This window comes from Lissotriton vulgaris, chromosome 4_1, assembly GCF_964263255.1.
Source record: "Lissotriton vulgaris chromosome 4_1, aLisVul1.2, whole genome shotgun sequence".
NCBI classification, from domain to species: Eukaryota; Metazoa; Chordata; class Amphibia; order Caudata; family Salamandridae; genus Lissotriton; species Lissotriton vulgaris.
In genome coordinates, this window is record NC_141691.1 from 1,048,311,532 (window position 1) to 1,048,332,130 (window position 20,599).

A 20,599-nucleotide genomic window follows, 5' to 3' on the forward strand; every position below is an offset into this window, starting at 1 on the left:
TATACCTACACACGGTGTTACGCCACATGGGATTCCCCCCTTTGTTTTTTCAATGGATACAAACGCTATACACTGCTCCGACAGCACGGATAAAAATGTATAAATATATATCTGAACACTGCACATTACTAGAGGGACACGACATGGATGTCCTCTGTCCCCTCTACTATTTGCCATAATACTTAGCTAGTGAAATAAGACAAAGACACCACTATTCAGCGCTTCAATTCCCACAGAGGCCACTACATATATCGTTATATGCAGATGATATGATGCTATACGTCTGTTATCCCACGCAACACTTAAATCCTCTACTGAGGAAGTATATTAAATTTGGACAGCAGTCGGGACTTAAAATAAATTGGTCCAAGTCCCTAATCATACCACTGACAGATTATACAGTTCCACACTCTATAGATTATCCATTGGAGTGGCAATCGGAACTAGTGAAATATTTAGGAGTCTGGTATCATCGTGACCGGGGAATAGTTATCCGCACCAATTACGGTAGAGCGATTTGTGCGTTGGAAGACTAAATTAAAAGATGGATTTGTTTGCCATTGTCGTTAGCTGATCATTTGGCCATTGTAAAAATAGTCATCCTACCTAAATTTCTGTACCTTTTTAATAACATTCCAATCAAGCCCCTAATGGTGGTGTTTCGTAGGATCAATGCCATGGTTCTTAAGTTGGTATGGGAGGGTAAACAGGCCCGGATTGAAATGCACGCATTCACATTACCTTATTTGCAGGGCTGTTTCAAAGTGCCAGATTTTTTGCTCTACTACTTATGTGCGCAAGCGCAATACGCACATTTTTGGTACCACGAGGTACCGTACCTTACATATGTTGCAATCGATGAAGGACATGCACTACCAATACCGCTAACAGAGATCACGCACCAACAACCCCCCTTACACAAACGAGACAAACACCATAGACACAACGAATAACGCTTGGCGAACGATGGGGCGAAAAGCAAACCAATTTCCATTGTATGCTGCTGCATTGCCATTACATTACCACCCAGAACGATCAGTGACCCAAGAAAAGGTGGGTATGAATTTGCTCAAGCAAGTTGGTATAGATACCATGGGCGATCTTAACCATAATGGCCAATTCAAGCCACTTGACGATCTCTCTTATATAAACAACCAAACACTGCTATTTAAATTCACGTATCAGACCACAGGGTGCAATAAAGAAATTATATACGTCTTACCCTGCAGAACCACAACAACTATCCTCATTACAGCTACTGATCACCACTCCCACAGCCAAGCACATAGTATCTAAACTATATGCTAAATTACAAGAGGATATAGCGGGAAATACACAAAATGCACTAAAGAAATGGAATGATTGCTTAGCTGATCCACTGACAGTGGTAGGATGGACAAGCACTTGTTCGTTAACAAGTTTATTAACGCCCAAAGGAAACCCTTTATGATACATTATAAATATCTCCACCAGGCCTATTACACACCAGCGAGGCTTCCATAAATATGGCCCAAGATCAGATTCAAGATGTCAGCGTGGCAGGGCTGAAATGGCAGCTTTTATACACCTGGCATGGGGTTGCTCTGAAAAAGCGGAATATTGGGTAAAGGTGTCTCAGATGCTGAGTGCTATGGTTGAAGTGAACATAGAATGCACTGTGCGTGTATGTTTGTTGGGCCTGGTGCCTAATGTACGCGCCACTAAGAAAACATTTTGTGCAGTTGCATTGCTACTGGCTAAAAGGCGTGTCTCACTATGTTGGAGTGGAAGAAAAGTTCCGAAGGTTAAACAGTGGCTTCAAGACCTAGCGTACTGTAAAGATACCTTGCTGACTTAGGAGGAGGAATTACCTGCGGGCTCACGACCAAGAGATTATTGGACATTTTTGGTTGACTACCTGAAATCGCACCAAGTTGACTAATTGTATGTATTAACTATACCACAATGAATGTACACATGAAGTTTAATGTAAATTACATATTTGGATGAAGGATGTTGTTGGGCAATGGTCTAAGTTTTATTAATTGTTGACATCTAAGGTCTTGAAAATGGCAATAAAAAATAAATAAAAAAACTAACCAAAATCCACTAAACTGATAAAAGTATTTTTCTTTTACGTGATTTTCTCCATGTTGTACAGTCCAAAGCCACTTAACTCCGTTACCCCATTCATGCCTTATTATCATTCCTAAATACATTCTCAAGAGAGCAGTATTTAAAAACTTTGTAAGAGCCATAACACGCTTTGAAGCAAGAAAACATGGAAATAAAACACTCACCTTCACTTTTCTCCAGCAAAGAAGCAATGACTGCTTCATTTTCAACAGGGTTAAGAGAGCATGTGGAGTACACCATTCTGCCTCCTTCTGCTAACTGCTCAACACCACGGGTGGCAATCCTCAGCTGTAAACTGGAGAAGATATTAGTTGAAAGATGGTGAACACCATTCACTAAATCGAATCCTGCGATGAGTCACTGAAAGGATTACTTAGGACTGCAAAAGAGCATGCTTTTTGAATATTCTTTCTCACTAGGACACCTTAATGTACCACTTTTAATTCAGAATATTTATGTTAAGACAATGGGGCAACAGGAATACTACAAACAATGGACCGAGGGCTTTAATGCATGAAAAATATATTCAGTCATGTTAAAGTGCTCATCCTTTTGGATTTCACATTTTTGGGTGCCGGGTGACGAGAAAATAAACCTGGGGGGGGTCACAAAATCATCACAATGATGCCATTTAGAAGAGGGCCTCTCATTAGAGAATCAGCACGTCAGTTGTCGTAAAGAAGACTCCCATAATCAGGTCTACCTACAAATGGAAGATCAATACCAGTCACAACCTGTGATTTAAATGGTCAGGTACAGCCATGCACTGAAAAAGGTCCCAGCACTTCTCTACACGTGAACAATTCTTTCTGTGGAAGAGTACCAGCACTTCTTAGAGACAAAACAGATTCCGGGTCAGTGACTACCTGCACTTCCATATTTCCATTGAAATCATTAGTCACAACCAAATCAGTAACAATGACAATGAAACCAGCTGATGCAGGGAGATTCTAACACGTTACAAATGGTGTTACAAGTGGTCTTTTGGCACCCACTAGCCTCGAACCCCTGTACCCGCCCAGAACGATTTTCTGTTCTGGGGCGGTGGAAAAGCAGAGGAAACGCCATCTTAGGTGAGGGAATCACGAGCCCCGCACCAGATGATAGGCCCCTTTCCCGCCCTTGCTTCGTCATAAATGAACGGAGGATCTCGCCCACGCAAAGGCGCGCCAAAGGCAAGCCCGTCTGGGCCCGTCCGGGCCACGCTGGGCCCAGTCCCACTGTCTCTTTACCTGACAAGAGTCCCTTGATTTCATACGACAGAAACCAACTCCTGTCTATAAGAGGTAAGGTCAGACCGACCTGTATTCTGCTAAACACCTATAAGGACCATGAGTTATGCTCGGGATGCCACTACCACTTTAACCCAGATATAGGGACCCATGAGGAACCCCCTATCTTACTAGCTCTCCTGAACTGCCGATCCTTACCTAAACATGCCCTAGAAATCTCCATGTTACTGGAGGACTCAGATATTGAGGTTCTTTTCCTCACAGAAACGTGGACCAACGATGGCTCCGACTCTGATGTTGTTCGGGCCCTCCCCTTGAACTATGTCATGGTAAGGCAGGATCGGATGGATGGACGAGGAGGAGGGATCGCCATAGCACATAAAAAATCTACAAACTGTAGAATAGAGAAAGTCCTCATCCCGGGGGCAGAGTGTATGATGTTCTCTATCACCCTTTCCCCTACACGCTCGCTTTCGGGCCTTTTGGTCTACAAACCCCCAGGACCGACTGGACAGTTCTGCGAAGATCTGTTAAGTTCAGTCATTAACTTATCCTGCAATACCCCCAATTTTACGGTGCTGGGAGACTTCAACATTCAGTTAGACAAATCAGATACCTCTATCTGTCAGAATTTGTTGACAGCATTAAATACTGCCCAACTTAAACAAATTATCTATGGCCCCACGCACAAAGCAGGACACACCCTGGATCATTGTTACACCAATCTAAGTGTGCTTGAGTTTATAAACTCTACTCCAATTCCTTGGTCCGATCATACGCTACTGTCCTTCTCTCTTACCCACCAGGAACAGGCAGGCCAGGCTTGCTTTGTAAAAAAAAACAGACGTCCCTGGTCTAAACTAGTAACTGAGAAATGGACACTCAACCTTTTAGAAACTTGACCAGAAATCAGCAATGACCCCTCAGATGCTAACGACTGTTATAATCGTTGGCTTGAGGACTCACTGGATCAGACCCTACCCAAGGTTGAGCTTTCCCATCGTATCGGAGCAAATAAAAAAGCCTGGTATACCCCAGAGCTTAGAACTCTTAAACAACTCTGTAAACAGAAGGAGAGACCCTGGAGAAAAGACTATCAAGAAACTAGTAAGGATATCTATAGGACTGCTCTTCGCAACTATAAAAAAACGGATTAAATCCACTCAATCCAACTATTACCAGGAAAAAATCACCTCTGCCTCTAGCTCTTCTAGGGAAATCTTTAAAATATTCAAGTCCTTAGTCACCCCACCTATTCCCACTGCTGATCCCAGTCTTGCACATACTCGCTGTAGGGAACTAGCTAATTTCTTTACATCAAAAATACCAGACATCTATTCCACTTTCCATGATACACCACGGATATCAGTATCACCCCCTAGTCTGGAGATGAACCTTCTTGAGACATTTCCCCCTCTCGACTGCCCTGAGGTTCAATCACTTCTGCGCAACCTGAAATCAGGTTCACCAGTTGATGTAGCACCCCCCACCATGCTCAACCTGGTCTCCGATGCTGTGGCCCCGGTGATTAAGGAGGTGATCAATACCTCACTCGCAGCTGGGGTAGTCCCCCTCCACTGGAAACATGCAAGAGTCAAAGCATTACTGAAAAAGCCCAACCTCAATCCTGACGATTGGGCTAACTACCGCCCTATCTCTTTGCTGCCCACAATTAGTAAACTGACTGAAAAGTATGTCAATTCTCTGCTTTCCACCCATCTAGAAACCCAGAATTTACTGCATTCAACCCAAACCGGTTTCAGATGCAAACAAGGAACCGAAACGGCTCTGGTGGGAGTCATTGAGGAAGCAAGAAGGATTGTAGATGAGGGTAGTTGTGCAGCCATATTATTATTAGACCTCAGCGCGGCCTTTGACACCGTTAATCACTCTATTCTGATTCAATGGATGGGTGATGTGGGTGTCACTGGGACCGCGCTGAAATGGCTGCAATCCTTCCTCTCTGACCGCACTTTCTCTGTGTTTGAGGATGACATCTCTTCTCCTCCTGCGCATCTTCACTGTGGCGTTCCCCAGGGTTCATCCCTCAGCCCTACATTATTTAATATCTATATGAGGCCTTTGGCTGAGGTGGTGTTACCCTGGGGAGTGCAACTAGTGACGAATGCTGACGATACGCAGCTCATCATCCCCCTTTCTGATCAGATGTCATCTTATGATAAACTTTCATCTTGCCTTAGCAAGGTTCGTGAGTGGATGGATGCCTCTTTCCTGAAACTCAACGGAACAAAGACGGAGATCATGATGTTGGGGCATGATGCTCCATCCACGGTAGACGGACGGTGGCTTACCACCTTGGGTCACCCCCCTTCTCCCAAAAAGAAAATCAGAAGTTTAGAGGTTTGGTTAGATCCAGCTCTCAACTTTTGGCACAAGCGCAGAAGGTTGCAGCGACCTGTTTTGCCTTGAGATCTTTTAGAAAAATCATTGAATTGCTTCCGTTCGAAGCAAGGCGGATATTAGTCCAGGCCCTGATTCCAACACGCCTGGACTACGCTAATGCAGTATACTTGGGAGCACTACTAGGGACACTCAGGGTCCTTCAGACGGTACAGAATTGTGCTGCCCGGATGCTCCTAAAGATACCACGTAGAACGTCCGCCAGACCAGCACTCCGACAACTCCACTGGTTACCAATACAACAGAGGATCGAATTTAAGGCTATGACTACTGTTCATAAAGCCTTGACCAATACAGGTCCTGGTCTAATTCAACCGCTGTTCTGCCCCTACCAAACCAATAGGACCCTGAGATCTAGTAGTAAGAACTTTCTGGCAGTCACACGAATAAGGAGAACCCGTATGGGCGGCAGACGTTTTTCTGTCCAAGCAGCTAAACTTTGGAACAACCTGCCGGACCCTATTCGGATGGAAGAGAACCACCTTAGGTTTAGAAAAATGTTAAAAACCTTCCTATTTCTTTAATCTCTCGGATGATGAATTGTTTCACTGAAAGCGCTGGGATGCCCCTGGGTAACCACGCGCTATAGAAATGAGTATTCATTCATTCAACCTGAATTAAAAGTTTGAAAAAGCTATTCAAAATGACAGAAGCTTTGAAATCTACATTGGGCCAAACAAGAGAACAGAGACTTAACCTTGACAATGATAAACAAGGCAGAGAAATAAGTGGACAAACATTCATAATAAGCATAGGCAAGGGTAACAAATAAGCAAGGCTGACATTTCAGACCGGCAAGGGGATAGGATGGCAGACCACGATCATGGTACCCACTAGAAATAGACCGTATGTGGGTCAATGCAAGGAAGATTCAGAGGTAAATCACGGTTTAGAACAAGACCGGACAGCCTCACATTAATAGACCAAAATAGATTTCTTCACCAGCATGGGTGACCTCATGAACTCCAAAGCATATATACATAAAAAGGTCTGACCAAAGCAAAACAGCCAATATCTTCTATGAAGACAGAGCCCAATCTAACAGGAAAAACTCTTGGATACGGAACACGTCTTCCGAGCAATCAATCATGCACAAGAACGAAAACGTGGAGGCTAGGTCGAGGAGAAGCCATTGTCGCATCTTGAGGGTGCTGGAGTCAAACAAAACAGGTCGGCTTGAACTACTTTGAGGATATGATGGTGGCAATGCTTGGAGCGTACCCCTTCTCTTGCCAATTCACAAAAGAATAAGCACATCGATCATTGCCACCCAGATACATGCCAAGGATGTTTGCCCGTCCAATCACTGCAGGTCTGACGTACTTTCAGGACCGCGATCCAGTGTTTTGGCTGTACACTTAGGGGACCAAAAAGCCATATACCCAGACTTTACACTGGAGGTCCAGGAGGCTAGGCAGGAATATAGCCCCATAAAGTCAGACAACAAACGGGCGTGTAAAATCAGATGTTTTACCCAGAATGCCTAAGAATAAATCTTGAAATTAAGACACTTATGGGCCACAACAAGCTATGACAGCACAACAAAACAAAAAGTACTCCCAATGACAGACTGCGAAGAAAAGATCCTGTGACTGCGGGTGAGCCAATGAGTGACACTGAGTGATAGAATGGCACATCGTGAAAAACTCAAGAGGCCAGCTGCACTATGGAGAGAACACACAGCCTTCTCAACACCATCCTACCAAAAGAGCATGGTGTTTGGGTTTCAGACATGACAGACTTATGAGCATGATAAAGCAACAATGGCCAATGCAAAGAACATACTCAACCCGGAGCAAGCTTCATGTGTGTAAGCTCACTGCAACCACATGTCTAGTATAGATGCATGGATTCCACAAATTATGATTTCCCTCTGACCACCTCTGCGGACAAGCATAGGATTAAGCTCAAGACTCAAAATGTGTCCATAGGGAAATATCCCCCCCAAGTCTATTATGTTAGTTGTATGGGAGCAATGATGAAATGGATGACTATTAACAGACTGAGGCAGGGGTGGGGGGAACGTTGTGCCACTGACCTGATTGGGAAGTCAGTGTAGGACGTTGTGCCACTGACCTGATTGGGAAGTCAGTGTAGGAGGGAGAGGCAAAAAGTTAGAAATTGTAGTTAGGGTGCCGCCCACATCAATATACAGGACTGAGTTCTGCTGCCACATACTGAAAATGTATAAGTAGGAGATACCTATGGCGACACTGCAGTTCTGAGTAAGAGTACCAAATTAGTTTAAAGACACTGGGGCATATTCAAAAAGGCCCCCTGCACTCATGGCGAGACATCCACAATGAGAAACTGCAGTACGGAGGTTCCGCCACAAGTGCCCCACACCCCCGCCACGACTACAGGGCCTCCTCCACAAGTGCAGAGGTCCTTTGTGAATCAGGCCCACTGTGCTTTATGATTTGGAGCATCAGGAGCTTAAAAATCAGTGCAACGCACGCCAAATCCTAGCTTACCATGCTAGGCAGAAAGCTGAGAATGCTGTGCTACAAGAGATGCAATCTGTTGCAAAGATGAAGTCAACCAATTGCTAACAGTTGGGCAGCACACACGTTTTCAGCATAATACTCTAGCTATGTCTGGGGAAGAGGGTTTATTATTCCTTAAAAAAAAGGGGGGGGGGATCCATTTGCTCCCCTCGCCAGGATAGCGAAAGACAAAGCCAGGTTTGTGGTGGTGCAGTGCTTGCCATGTCGAATACAGGTCACAATAATCAATGCATAGGGACCTAACGTAGATGACCCATACTTGCACCAAAATCTTTGGAGCAGAGCGCTGCAGGGGAGTGGGAGGCTTTAATACTGTACTCAAGTATACCCTAGATAGATCTGAGGCGCAGGGGGAATGGGGAGTAGACAGGGTAATCAAGATCATCCATTGTCCTCAGTACTGCAGGGCCTGTTGATGGTACATGAACTGGTAGATTTTTGGAGGGAAAGAACTAAAATGAGGGAGGGCACATACATATCCTCAGAACACAAGATGGGGTGGATTACGGCTGTCTAGAAGCAATGAATGTGCTGGGTCCACTTAACAGAAAATATGTCCAAAACACTCTCAGACCATGATCCTGTGAGAAGGACAATGAAATGGCCCATGGCAGCCAGTACAAAATTCACATAGAGACTCAAACAGGGACACCTACTGGTGTTACCTTTTGCATCAACATTAGGGAGATAATTGAGGAGTATTTCGGCACAATATTGGAAAGCATTCAAAGTTGTGCTCAGGGAAACTTCTATCACCAAGCATGCGTGGCATACTGAAAAGCAAGCGTTGCATATTGAAAAGCATGTGTAAGAGGGTGGCTGACCTGAAAATAGAAATCAGTGAACTAGAAAAGTACTATATTTCCCTATATCCCAATTTAGATTCAGTGATTTTACTATTAATGCCTGCAAGCAATTAAACAGCAGAGGGAGACGTCAAACACCTGGGTACAGCAATGATGACCCATAAATATGGGAAGGATGAAAGGTTAGACAAAACTCTGGCTGACACGAACATCCAACAACGGACCTCTGGTGATATTGCTGTGGCGATCAGGGAAGGGCAGATTTGTCACAAGGCTGAAGGGATCACATAGGCATGCACTTCCTACTACAATGATTTATACTCCTCTAAAATGCAGGCCACCGAAACAAAGCTCACGGAATACCTTGAGGAGATCACACTAGTCAGTAGGCGGGCTTAGGGCATTTGTGGAACAACCAGTCACTGTGAAAGATCTTTGAAGCAATTAAAAGGGCTGCGAAGTAGCTAAGTTCCTGGTCCCAATTGGCTGCCCGGGGAGTTGGACACGGAATGCACAGCACTTTTAGTCCCGCATTTACTGACTGTGTACCAAGAAGCAAGCGTCTGCTGCCCTAAACCATGAGGGGCACTACTTCTCATAATCTAAAAACTGGTAAAGAGCCAACACTATGCAAATTTACAGATTGCTATTGCTTATATACAGTGAAGCTAAAACACTAGCTATAGTCACTGGGATCCTTCCCATGCTCCTGGACTTGGTCAGGCCTGAGCAGGCCTTCTGTGTACCAGATAGATCCACATCAAATAACACACACTCATCGCCCCAATGCATAAATTGGGGCCCAGGCTTACAGCGGTGATGGTACTCCTGGCTGCCATAAAGGCATTCGACTCACTTGAGTGGAAATCGGATTACAACACTTAAGGGAATTGGTAAACAGTCGCCGTCCACGCTTTAAGCATGTGATTGCAATACTTCCCCCTGCGCATGGCGGGGTGGGAGTACCTGATCTCGCCTTATACTATCGGGTGACACAACTCCGCACCCTCGTGGAGTGGCACCAGCTGGAGTCAGGCAGGCTCTGGCTCTTCCAGGACCAAGCCGTAGCGGGCAGGCCCCTTCAGGGGATTCCGTTTCTACCACGATGCCATAGGCCTCCCAATCTCTACGCCTCACAGATCACGAGCACCGTATTAGACGTATGGGACAAAGTAGCGGTCACGCACGATATTACCTCGTTCCCTTCCCCGATTACCCCGCTTTTTGATAATCCAGAGTTCTCACCGGGTCTGGACCCCAGGGCGTTTGTCGCTTGGAGACGTTCGCCATGTAAAGCTCTGGGAGACCCGTTCGATCTAAATGCCATTTCAGAAGGTGAAGGCGGACTACGGCATACCAGAAACTGACAGTCTGCCCTATCTGCAGGTCCGACAATGGGCCTTACAGCCGGCTAATGACACGCACCTCAGACAAGAAATTGATTTCCGACCTGTACCAACACCCCCTCCTCACCAACATACACACTTACAACGCAGGGCAGGCCAGGTGGGAGAGAGATCTAGGTATATAACTCACGCGCAAAGAATGGGAAGGCATATACCATAGAGCCAGGCTTTACGCCTACCAAACAGGCCTCACCGAAACCCTGACCAAAGTAGCCACCTACTGGTATCACACACTGGATCGCCTACACCGATGGGACCCCCACATTAGTGATCGCTGCTGGAGGGGATGCGGGGAACTGGGCACTCTAGAGCATGTACTGTGGAGCTGTGACCGCCTACGACCCTACTGGAATTCGAACCTAGATAAAGTAGACTCCCATTTGGACACCCAACTTCCCAGATTCCCCGCTTATGTTCTGATCGGTCTCCCTAACGCCTTGATGTACCCCTTGAAGTCCAGGAGAGGGAGACTCATAGCAATTGCGCTGGGGGCAGCCGTCCAGAACATTGTGGCGCACTGGAGGACAACGCAACCTCCTCCATACACTGGCTGGCTCCACAGGCTGTGGATGATACTGGGGATGGAGAAACTGACACTAGCGAAGGAGGGGAGGGGAGAGGACTTTGCAGAGCTCTGGCGGCCATTTTTGACTCTGCTCAAGGGTGAGTTTAGGGAATTGAGCTGCCCACGCTATCTGTGCCTGCTACGCCTCGCTGACACTGCACTCATGGAACCTAAAGCCCAGCCGCGCAGGCGCAAACCAAGGGCCGATGTCTGACCTACGACCTCATCGTAGTGAAGCGGTGATCTCCATTTACCTATTCTTTTGTTTTGTGGACAAGGAGGGGGGGGGGGGGGGGGGTTTAGGTCTTGGTTTCCCCGCTGCACGGCCCCACCCTTACAACATTGTCAGTATAATTACTACTTTACGCCCGGGGTTTGTGCCACACGACTTCGCACTATCGTATCTGATGGGGAAATGTGACCATTTGTTTTTCTATGCTCTGGAACTCAATAAAAGATTTAAACCATAAAGGGGATTGGAATGCCAGCTGCTTTTGTAAATTGAATAAACCTACTATACTCCAGCCCGTGGCACAGGTACAAGTAAATGTCAAGACATCTGACCAAATACACAACGTGCAGGACTACACAGGGAATCCTATTTGAGATAGTGCTGGAAACTTTAGCTTGCAATCTGCATTAATGCTATGTGCCCTGCACACTCAACTTTACAGTGCACAAGCTCACATACAGTCAATACAGTCATCTACATAAGAGACTCACAAGAACACCTTAAATCTCTCATTAGGGAGTATATAAGATTTAGTTATTTATCGGGGCTACACATTAACTGGGCCAAGTCAGTGATTTTCCCCTCTCACCCACCTTCGGTGGTAATACCTTTTAAATACAAACTCAAATGGTAAGAAGATTAAGTTAAATACCTAGGTGTAATGAACACTAGAGAGAAAGACTGAATAATGTGAGATAACAGTAGAGGGCTAATCTCTAAACTGGAGACACAGGTAAAATGATAATTACTCTTCCCCGGTCATTGGAGATACAAAGGGCACTAACGAAAATTATTGGTCTGCCAGGATAGTGTATCTTTCCAACAACATATCAATACAATGAGCCCCATTCCTCAAACTACACTTGTTAATGATAACAGTAGCATGAAAGGGTATGAGTCCAAAGTTAACGGGCGGTCCTGATGCTCCAATGCAATCAGGTGGTCTTTGCAGCATCAGACTTTGAACTGTATTTCCTTTGATTGCAGGCACAGTATGCGTATCACCGGTACCACCCAATGACATGGCTCACAGACCCATAGGTTGAAAAGGACAATGTTGACCCCCCATACTTCAGCAAGCCATGATCTATCAAATTGCACCAAGCCCTCGGGTAGGGATAAATTTGGTAGAAAATACATCAAAAGCATGGGGAAACTGCACCAAAGAGCTGGATTAGAGATATTCACCAAACGCACCACTTATGCATCACCCAAAACGATTACTCACTACTGAATACAAAAAGATAATGCAGACTGGAGATCGAGAACAGTAAAATATATTTTATAAGGTTAGCTGAATGACCATCTTTAAAGCATATGGGCTCTTCCATTTAGTAAACTGTGTATAGAGAGCATATACCCCCTCATCCATCCGCCTCTGGCATCGGTGTATCAGGAACATAATATTTCAGGGCTAGGTTACAAAAATGCATTGAGGCTGCACTACATTCACTTTACAATTACAATAAAATAGGAGGTGCATAATATTTGTTAAAGCTATCTGGCAAACTGTACAGGTTTGTGAAGTCTGATAACTCACCCGTGGAGCTGTAAGCTGTTAAGTGTAGTCCACTTCTTCCAGACATCAATATTTTTCCTCATGGTGCCATCCCCACTACAAAACAAGAAAGGAAGCCACAATAGCTTTTAACCAGTACAATTTTAGCATCATGTGCAAAAGACACATACAAAATTATTTTTGTTCCTCCCCTCTGCCCATTTATCCTACCTTCATGGAGAACACTGCAACACCAAAAAGGAGGAAAGTTCGATTATCTTATTTGCCCTCAACAAAGCAACAGACAAAACAAATACTTAACAAGTTTTATCTGCCTGGTTCAACGCAGAAGTAAAATGCTCACTCGAAATCCAGGCTCTAAATAGTTTATTGTGGGCTATTCACTGTGCCATACTTTATCTGAATTTCTAACCTTTTACAACTCCTAGAGTAAGTCTGGTATTTACTACTGCACACAAGGTGATAATTAGTTATCACACTGGTTTCCAACAGCATTGGCAGGCATAAAACATAAGTGCTAATTAGCCGTACCGACTAAATACTTAGCCCAGAAACAACAAATTGCTCTAGATCTCCAAGAGAAGTCTCCAAAGATTTATCAACTTCGTGCCGAGATGAAGGCAGCTACAATAGAATTTTCTCTTTCAGGACAATCACAAAACCTAAAAGAAAGGCTCTGCATGCATAGCAAGAATCCTAAAGATTAAGCTCCGCAAGGAAAAGAATAAGTGAACAATTCTAAAACTGCTGTCAAAGGTTCAAAATACACTTTATTCGATTTGATCAAAATCATAAAAGCCGATAAAAACACAATAATATATACAGATTAAAAGAATACATACAGATCATCAGATTTTGCGGCACATTAAGCAATCATAAATAGCAAAACATATACATCAACATTCATGTTACAGCATTGCCCTTGTTGAGCCTTGACTGGATTCTGAATGCTGCAACTGAGAAGCTAGCCACAGAATATGTAATGAAAATATTACTCAAGGACTGTAAGTATAACAGGGCAGGCCTGACTTGAATAAAACCGGCTTCTTTTAAAACAGGTACTAAATATTTAATTCTTGGCTCTCTAAAAGTACTACAAAACATCATAAAATGCAGCGGGTCTTGAGTGGAAAAATCGTCACATTTACATGGGGCTCCTAATTCCGGCGTGCTCCATTGCTGGAAGCAGCCCAGCACATAGGGAATTTGATTAAATCTGAATTTAATTAGGAGGTATCTATGTAAGGGTTTAGTCACAAAGGTAAGATAGGGCTCTAGGGATGGGGAGGATAACAGCATGTAGTGCGCTCTAACTGAAGTTTTTGTCAGCTCAAGCTCCTCCCGAGCCAGCCTTACATTCTCCATGAAATGTTTTTTGACCCATTTGATATCCTCAACCCTGATAGAAGATGGCAAATTAAATAATCCTGGGTGACCTAGTTTTTCAAATGCTAGTCGAACATATTCTAACCAGGGGATTTTCTTCCTGTGATCAAGAGACATAACGTCCTCCAGGATAGCATGATTAAGGGATAATTCCTCGTTAAGCCATAACTTTAAACAACACGTTAGGGGAGCCAATCTCAACTTATCTGAAATGTATGCTCTGGTGGGACCTATGGATAGGGGTGTTGGGAGAGAGGGAGGAAGTCGGCATAGCAAGGAATGGCTGCAGGCGGAGGAATGAGGAAGAAACTGCAAATGCCTAACCACAGTATTCTTTTGAAAAAACATATGCTGCACCTGCGAAGCCCGTACCTTGTAGGCGCACATGGGACCTGTGCATGGGGGTGTTGGGAGAGAGGGAGGAGGTCGGGGATGGAAATGCCTACACATGCTACATTTTTATTAAAAATAGAAATGCTGCTGTGAAGCCTGTACATGTATGCGCTCGTGGGACCTATGCATAGGGGTGATGGGAGAGAGGGAGGTCGGGCAGAGCAGGGAATGGTTGTGGGAGGAGGAATGAGGAAGCGTTGCCGTTTGATTGAGAAAGGCTCCATTTGTGCTCAGAGGACGGGGGCAGGCTTATAGTACGAAGCGGGGGCGCAAAAACAGCTTCAATAACCGTGCTGCACCACGCAAAACAAAAGAAAGGCGGCGCGGCTCAATACGTTTGTTCACCCATGCTTCTGTTGAAAGTGTGCACCTGTGTTATAAATAATGCGCGGTATGAATTCTGGGTAAAATAAAATGTTTTTTTTAAAAAGCAGTCGCAGTGTTAAAGAAAAGCACAGTGTGCGGTTTGTAAAAACAAATACAATGTTTTAACTACAAGATGGCCCCTCGCGTCATGCCGCTTCTTTTGCATGTTTGAAGCTGTAAAAATCTACGCACTCAAATATTTACCAGTAGTGACTGAAGCACCGTTCGTGCGTGTGCTGACAACATGACAGTAGTGTTTTTTTTCTGCAACTGATCCCAGTTGTATTGGTAAAGAAAAAAAAAACTAAAGTGTTTTTTTTTTGCAATTTCTTTTTTTTTTTAAGCGAAAAAAAACAGTAGCGTGGGGGGGAAGTAATTGGCTAGAGGTATTATGAACAGGGCAGCAAATGTAGGAGAGAGCGCAATGTAGAGCTTGGAGAACAAGCATACAGGCAAGAAAACAAAGTAGGGGAAAAGCACACACAAGGGCGAGCGAGCACATTACGGTGCCGGGAGAAACACGTGTGCAGAGAAAGAGCAACACACCTCGAAGGAACAGAATGTAATGATAATTAAGGCAAATGGTTCTGCGACTTACAGAATCCTTCGGATGGCAAATAGTGATCCCTTTCGCGGCCGCTTTGATGTTCAGTGGCCGCGCAGCTCACTGAGAACATCGTAGCAGCCGCAAAATTGATCACGCAGGCTGACAAATGGTGCCCGCGCCCAGCACACATGCACTGAACCCAATCCACCTGCAGACTTTGGGAGCCCTTCCAAAAGCCCCTTACTAAATATCTTGCGATAGCTAGGCGAGACCTAAAAAGCGAAAAAAGCCATTAACAGGAGGGGTGATCAAGAAAATGAAGTATCTTTTGAACGACCGGGAAAAAATGTTAGCCAAGTCAGGGTACTGCCAATAGCGTATTCCAGCACACTTACATTTTGACAGTTAGGACCGATTCAAGTTATACTCTGGTTCACACTCTGAAGTCATGAACCTCATTATAGAGTAGCTACTCTTTGCCCATGGCCGACCCACAACTTTACAAAGTCAAACCTACAACTACATTTGAGATTTATACAATAGGTGCACAGGATGGGGTGCAAATGAGTACCACTTGAAACGAGCACCCAGGACTTCTAAGGCACGTTTCCAATGCCATATTTTAACCAGTAATAATAAAACCCACAGGAGCAACCTGTAGACCAATGCTCGGCAAGTGTACTGATGTATGTACCAACAATATCCAACAAAGTGCCATTTAAGGAAAATGAAAAACAATTATGACATTCTATATATCACAATAAAGATTTATTAAACATTTGGTAAAAGACCATCCAAACAAAGACCAAAATATGATAAAACATTATATACTATAATGGCACTGGTCATAGACGAAGATAGAATGAACCTTTAGTCTTAATGTGCTCAATGTGTAGCGTCCCATACAGTACAAGAAAAATATCTACTACAGGAGAAACCCATAGACACAAATGGGCAGCACTATCAATGTTTTATATGCATATAAAACATGCACAGGTTAGGGGCCTGCTATTGTATCTCCATTAGGATTCACCCATTGAGCTGTTCTACGCAGTCTGTCACTGATCCCACCTGCCCTGCTCTGTGACATACTTTGGTTACCATTCTACTTACGATACAATTACCTTTTTTTCATAACCACAGCGCTCCTATTCTTGATGCACAGTGAGATTGTTCTTCGTTCGACGAGACATACTGTGTAAGGTTCAAATGCCTTTGACAGCATTACAGCAGTAAACGACATTTGATTAATTCAAAAGAGAACACTATAGATTTTTTCCAAAATGTATGGTTTTTAAGTACCTCTCCCAGCAGAGACATTACTTTGGTTGTGCTAAATGTGATCACTATTTTGGGCCACTTTTTTACTGTTAGAACAGTGTTTTCACAATATCGAACACAATGTCACCATTAATATATGTACCTTTTACAAGGTTTTCCTATATTGCAAATCTTTATAACCAGTCTTGTCTTCTTTTTGCAATGATTAGGTTTACAGTACACTTTGAGATACTGACTAAACTGTACAACATTGATGAAAAACTTGGCTGCTAAAAAAGCGATCACAGTTATAGAATTGTGAAAGACTACGTACAGAACAATTGCAGTGCATAGTATTGTTTATAAAGTCCTCATCTGTCAGTTCTTTATACTCTATGTTCAAGTAATTAAATGGAAAAAACAACTCTATGTCTACTACGTTCCAGCTCTATCATATTACATTGCCGTTAGAAATTGGGTTTCTGGTTGGCAGATTTATGCACCCTGACCAAACAGGAACCACAATCCTAGTCAGGTTAAGTGTAGTCCACACTAAAAGTTTACCTGTGCGCACACTCTAGTTTGCACTGGGCAGTCAGGCTAAACTAAACAGGCAAATTACAAAAATCCAGCATACACAAGTCGAGATATGAAGTTTGCAAGATTAAATCAAAATGCAGAAATTTGACAACAATGGCTCCATCTGGGGCTATTTGGTCACACTTGTCCTGGTCACTCCAAAAGTTCCTTCCAATCGCGATGGAGCACGGGCCGGATACAGAAGTCATGCATACCCATTACTTCAAGGACGATACACTGCAATATGAAGGTGATGCGTCCTGCCGCAGGTGATGCACTGGTTCCGAAGTCTGAGAAAGTCTATGTCAGGAGCGCCTTGTGTCAGTTCTGAGGCGCCCATGTCGAACCGCTGGGCTGAAGGCGATTCCGTGGTTTAGAAGTCAAGTTGGGCCAGGATTGCATCTGAGTCGGGGTGTTGCAGAAAATCAGCAATGTGCTGTCAGAGATTCACGCAGCACATTCAGCAAGCGATGTCCATAGCTTAGGTGCAGGCACCAGCAAGGAGTCAATTTCACAGGGAGTGCCCTGGTTCCAAACTACGCTTCTGTGTTAATGCATTGGTTTCTTGGGTTGCAACACCAAGCACTCACAAGCACACACTTCCAAGGGGCCAGGACATGATTTGGCACAACTTGGCAGAACAGGGATAACAGCAGAGGAGCCCAGGTACTGGTAGCAAGATGCAGGTGAAGTCTTTGATATCCCGGATACTTCAGAAACAGGATGAAAGTCCAAACAAACCCTTTTAGAACTTTTAAAGAAGCAGGTGTAGAGAGTTTAGTCTATTCCTCTCACTCTCGAGCAAGAAGCAGCAGACAAACACAGCAAAGCAAGCAGCAAAGTGGCAGTCCCTTCTGGCAGCATAATAACTCTTCTTCTGGGCAGAATGTCCTCAGTCCAGAAGTGTTTTGAGTATATGGTGTCAGAAGTCCAGTACTTATAACCGTTTCAGCCTTAGAAGTAAGGAGAATTCAAAGAAAGGTCTTTGTAGTGCACAAGACCCTGCCCTTCTTTGCCCTGGCTCAAGACACATTACAGGGGGGTATGCAACTCTGTGTGGGGACAGGTTCAGCCCCATTTAGGTCCAAGTGTCAGCTCCTCCATCTCACTCCAGCTCAGGAAGACCTGTGTCGGAGGGATGGTCGGAAGCAGAAGCGAGGAGGCCGTATGGGGTTAATAGTGAGGCTTTATTTGGAGTTTAAGGAGTACAGGTAGGAAAGGTATCAAAATATAGGTGGAAGCGGAGTGGCGTAATTGACAGTTCTGGGAAGGTCTCCGGATGCAAGGGTCCTTGTGTAGTTGAGGGTTTTCAGTGTCTGTTCTTTTGCAGGAAACCTATTACGGGTTTCTGGTTGTCACCCGGTTCCTGGAGTACCTCAAACAGAAAGAGAGTGGCATCAGGGTCGGTCCTTGTAATTAGGATCACCGTCACCATAACCAAGGGAGTGCGTAAGTTATTCAATAGGTGAACTCGCCTATTGGACAGCAGGTCAAGGTTAGGCAGTAGTGTTAAGGTGAGGGGGGAATAGAGGGGTGTTACAGAGCAGTTACGACCTCTCGTCTCGTCAAATTAAGGAGTAAGAGTGAGGCAAGAGGAATGCAGGTTATCACGCTAATGGTATTCAGGGCGAATCAGGGAATAGGAGTGAGGCAAGAGGGAGGCAGGATAGCAAGAGACACAAAACACAAAATCCCACCCTTTTCCTCTGCATCAACAACCCACCCCTTCCCTAAGCCCTTGTCCCGCCACGTACCGCTAGTAGCCACAACTCTATTGAGATGTGGCGGCTTGTGCGTCCTCTGGGTTCCACCAATTTTCCATCCAGGTGTCCTCGTCTTCTTCGGTCTCTGCGTCTCTTCCAATGTCGGCGTCTTCCGTCGGCAGCTCCAGCGTCTTCAGGTCGTCTTCTTCCGGGGTCTTCTCTGTCGACAACACCAATAGGATTCCACCTTCCTTTTCTAGCGGTGGATGCATTAGCCTGCAGACGTCCAATTGGTTGCAAAATGAGTCGGTTCCGCCTACCCTCGGATGTTGTGCTTCCGGGTAAAGTTGCGAAGGCTGTGGGAGGAGGGAAGAGTTGCGCGTTAGCGAGGTCGCTCCAACTTCATCGACCTCATACTGGTAAGGAATCCACAGTGCGTCCTTGGGACTATGTGCATTGTGCATTGTTACGAACAGGACGGGACGGGGGTCACCCTCACAACGGGTCAGTCTGGTGATGGGCCATGAGTATATGCAGGGCACACCTCAGCTCCCTTTGTGTGTGACTGTCTAGAGGGAATGCACAAACACAAGCTGTCACCCAACCCAAACGTGTGTTCCAGGGACAGGCAGATGCACAGAATTGTTAAAGTAAGAAAATGCCAACTTTACAAAAGTAGATACTAGAAAACTGCTAAAATGCACTAATTCCCCTAAATGTTTTATCATTGAAGTCTATGTACATATAGTGCGTACGAATAGGTACTGTGAACCGTCCCAGTCACAGCTTATTTCAAAATCTCCCAAAGGGCACATTACTCGTGCACCCATCTGTCGCACTGCTAAATGGTGAATGATTCTACACAGTAAACCACTTCCTCCAAGGTTATTCAATTTTTCACTGTATACCAATGAATTATATCAGAAATCTTTCTGCATGTTTATTCACTGCGGAGACAGCATGAACGCACTTTATTCAACATTTTTTCCCAATTGGAAGTTACCTTTGCAAAGTGTTGCAAGGCAACTCCAATACTAACCTATGGGAGCGATGGGCCTTGCTGTAGTAAAAAATGAATTTTTAGCAGTTTTTCACTACAAGGACCAGTAAATCTCAAATATGCATGCCCTACCTTTTAAATACCAGCCACCCTTCCCATTGAGCTACCTAGAGCCTAACTTAAGGGTAACATATGTAATACGAGGGAAGGTTTGGGCCTGGCAAGTGGATGAACTTGCCAGGTTGAAATGGCATTTTAAAACGGCTTACACAGGCTCTGCAGTGGCAGTCTGAGACCGGTTTGAAGGGTTACTCCTGTGGGGGCACAATCAGTGCTGCAGGCCCGCTAGTAATCAAAAGGAGATAATGGATGGAGCGCTGAAACTATTCAGACACTCACCCCCAGTCACAGATCTGGGTTGAATCCATCATGATTCTTTAGCTCACTTCACCACCTCAGTTCAGATCTAGCTATAAGCAAATCAGTCTTGACCCTGTGCCTCATGGGAACAGTCCAGCCTAAACTGCCAAGCCAGGTCTTCCCTTAACAGGAAACTAGCATC

The 20,599-nt window shown here is 44.7% G+C and overlaps 1 protein-coding gene across 1 annotated transcript in view; it reads right to left on the reverse strand.

Annotated features, from left to right (window-relative positions):
• The window catches only part of NSUN2 (NOP2/Sun RNA methyltransferase 2), a 561,061-nt gene that overhangs the window by 440,036 nt on the left and 100,426 nt on the right, over positions 1 to 20,599 (reverse strand). The window contains exons 8-9 of the mRNA XM_086965280.1: positions 12,825 to 12,899; positions 2,280 to 2,410 (exon numbers count right to left, since the gene is read on the reverse strand). Coding sequence (XP_086821406.1) covers positions 2,280 to 2,410; positions 12,825 to 12,899 — 206 coding nt within the window. The remainder of the gene's footprint in view (positions 1 to 2,279; positions 2,411 to 12,824; positions 12,900 to 20,599) is intronic.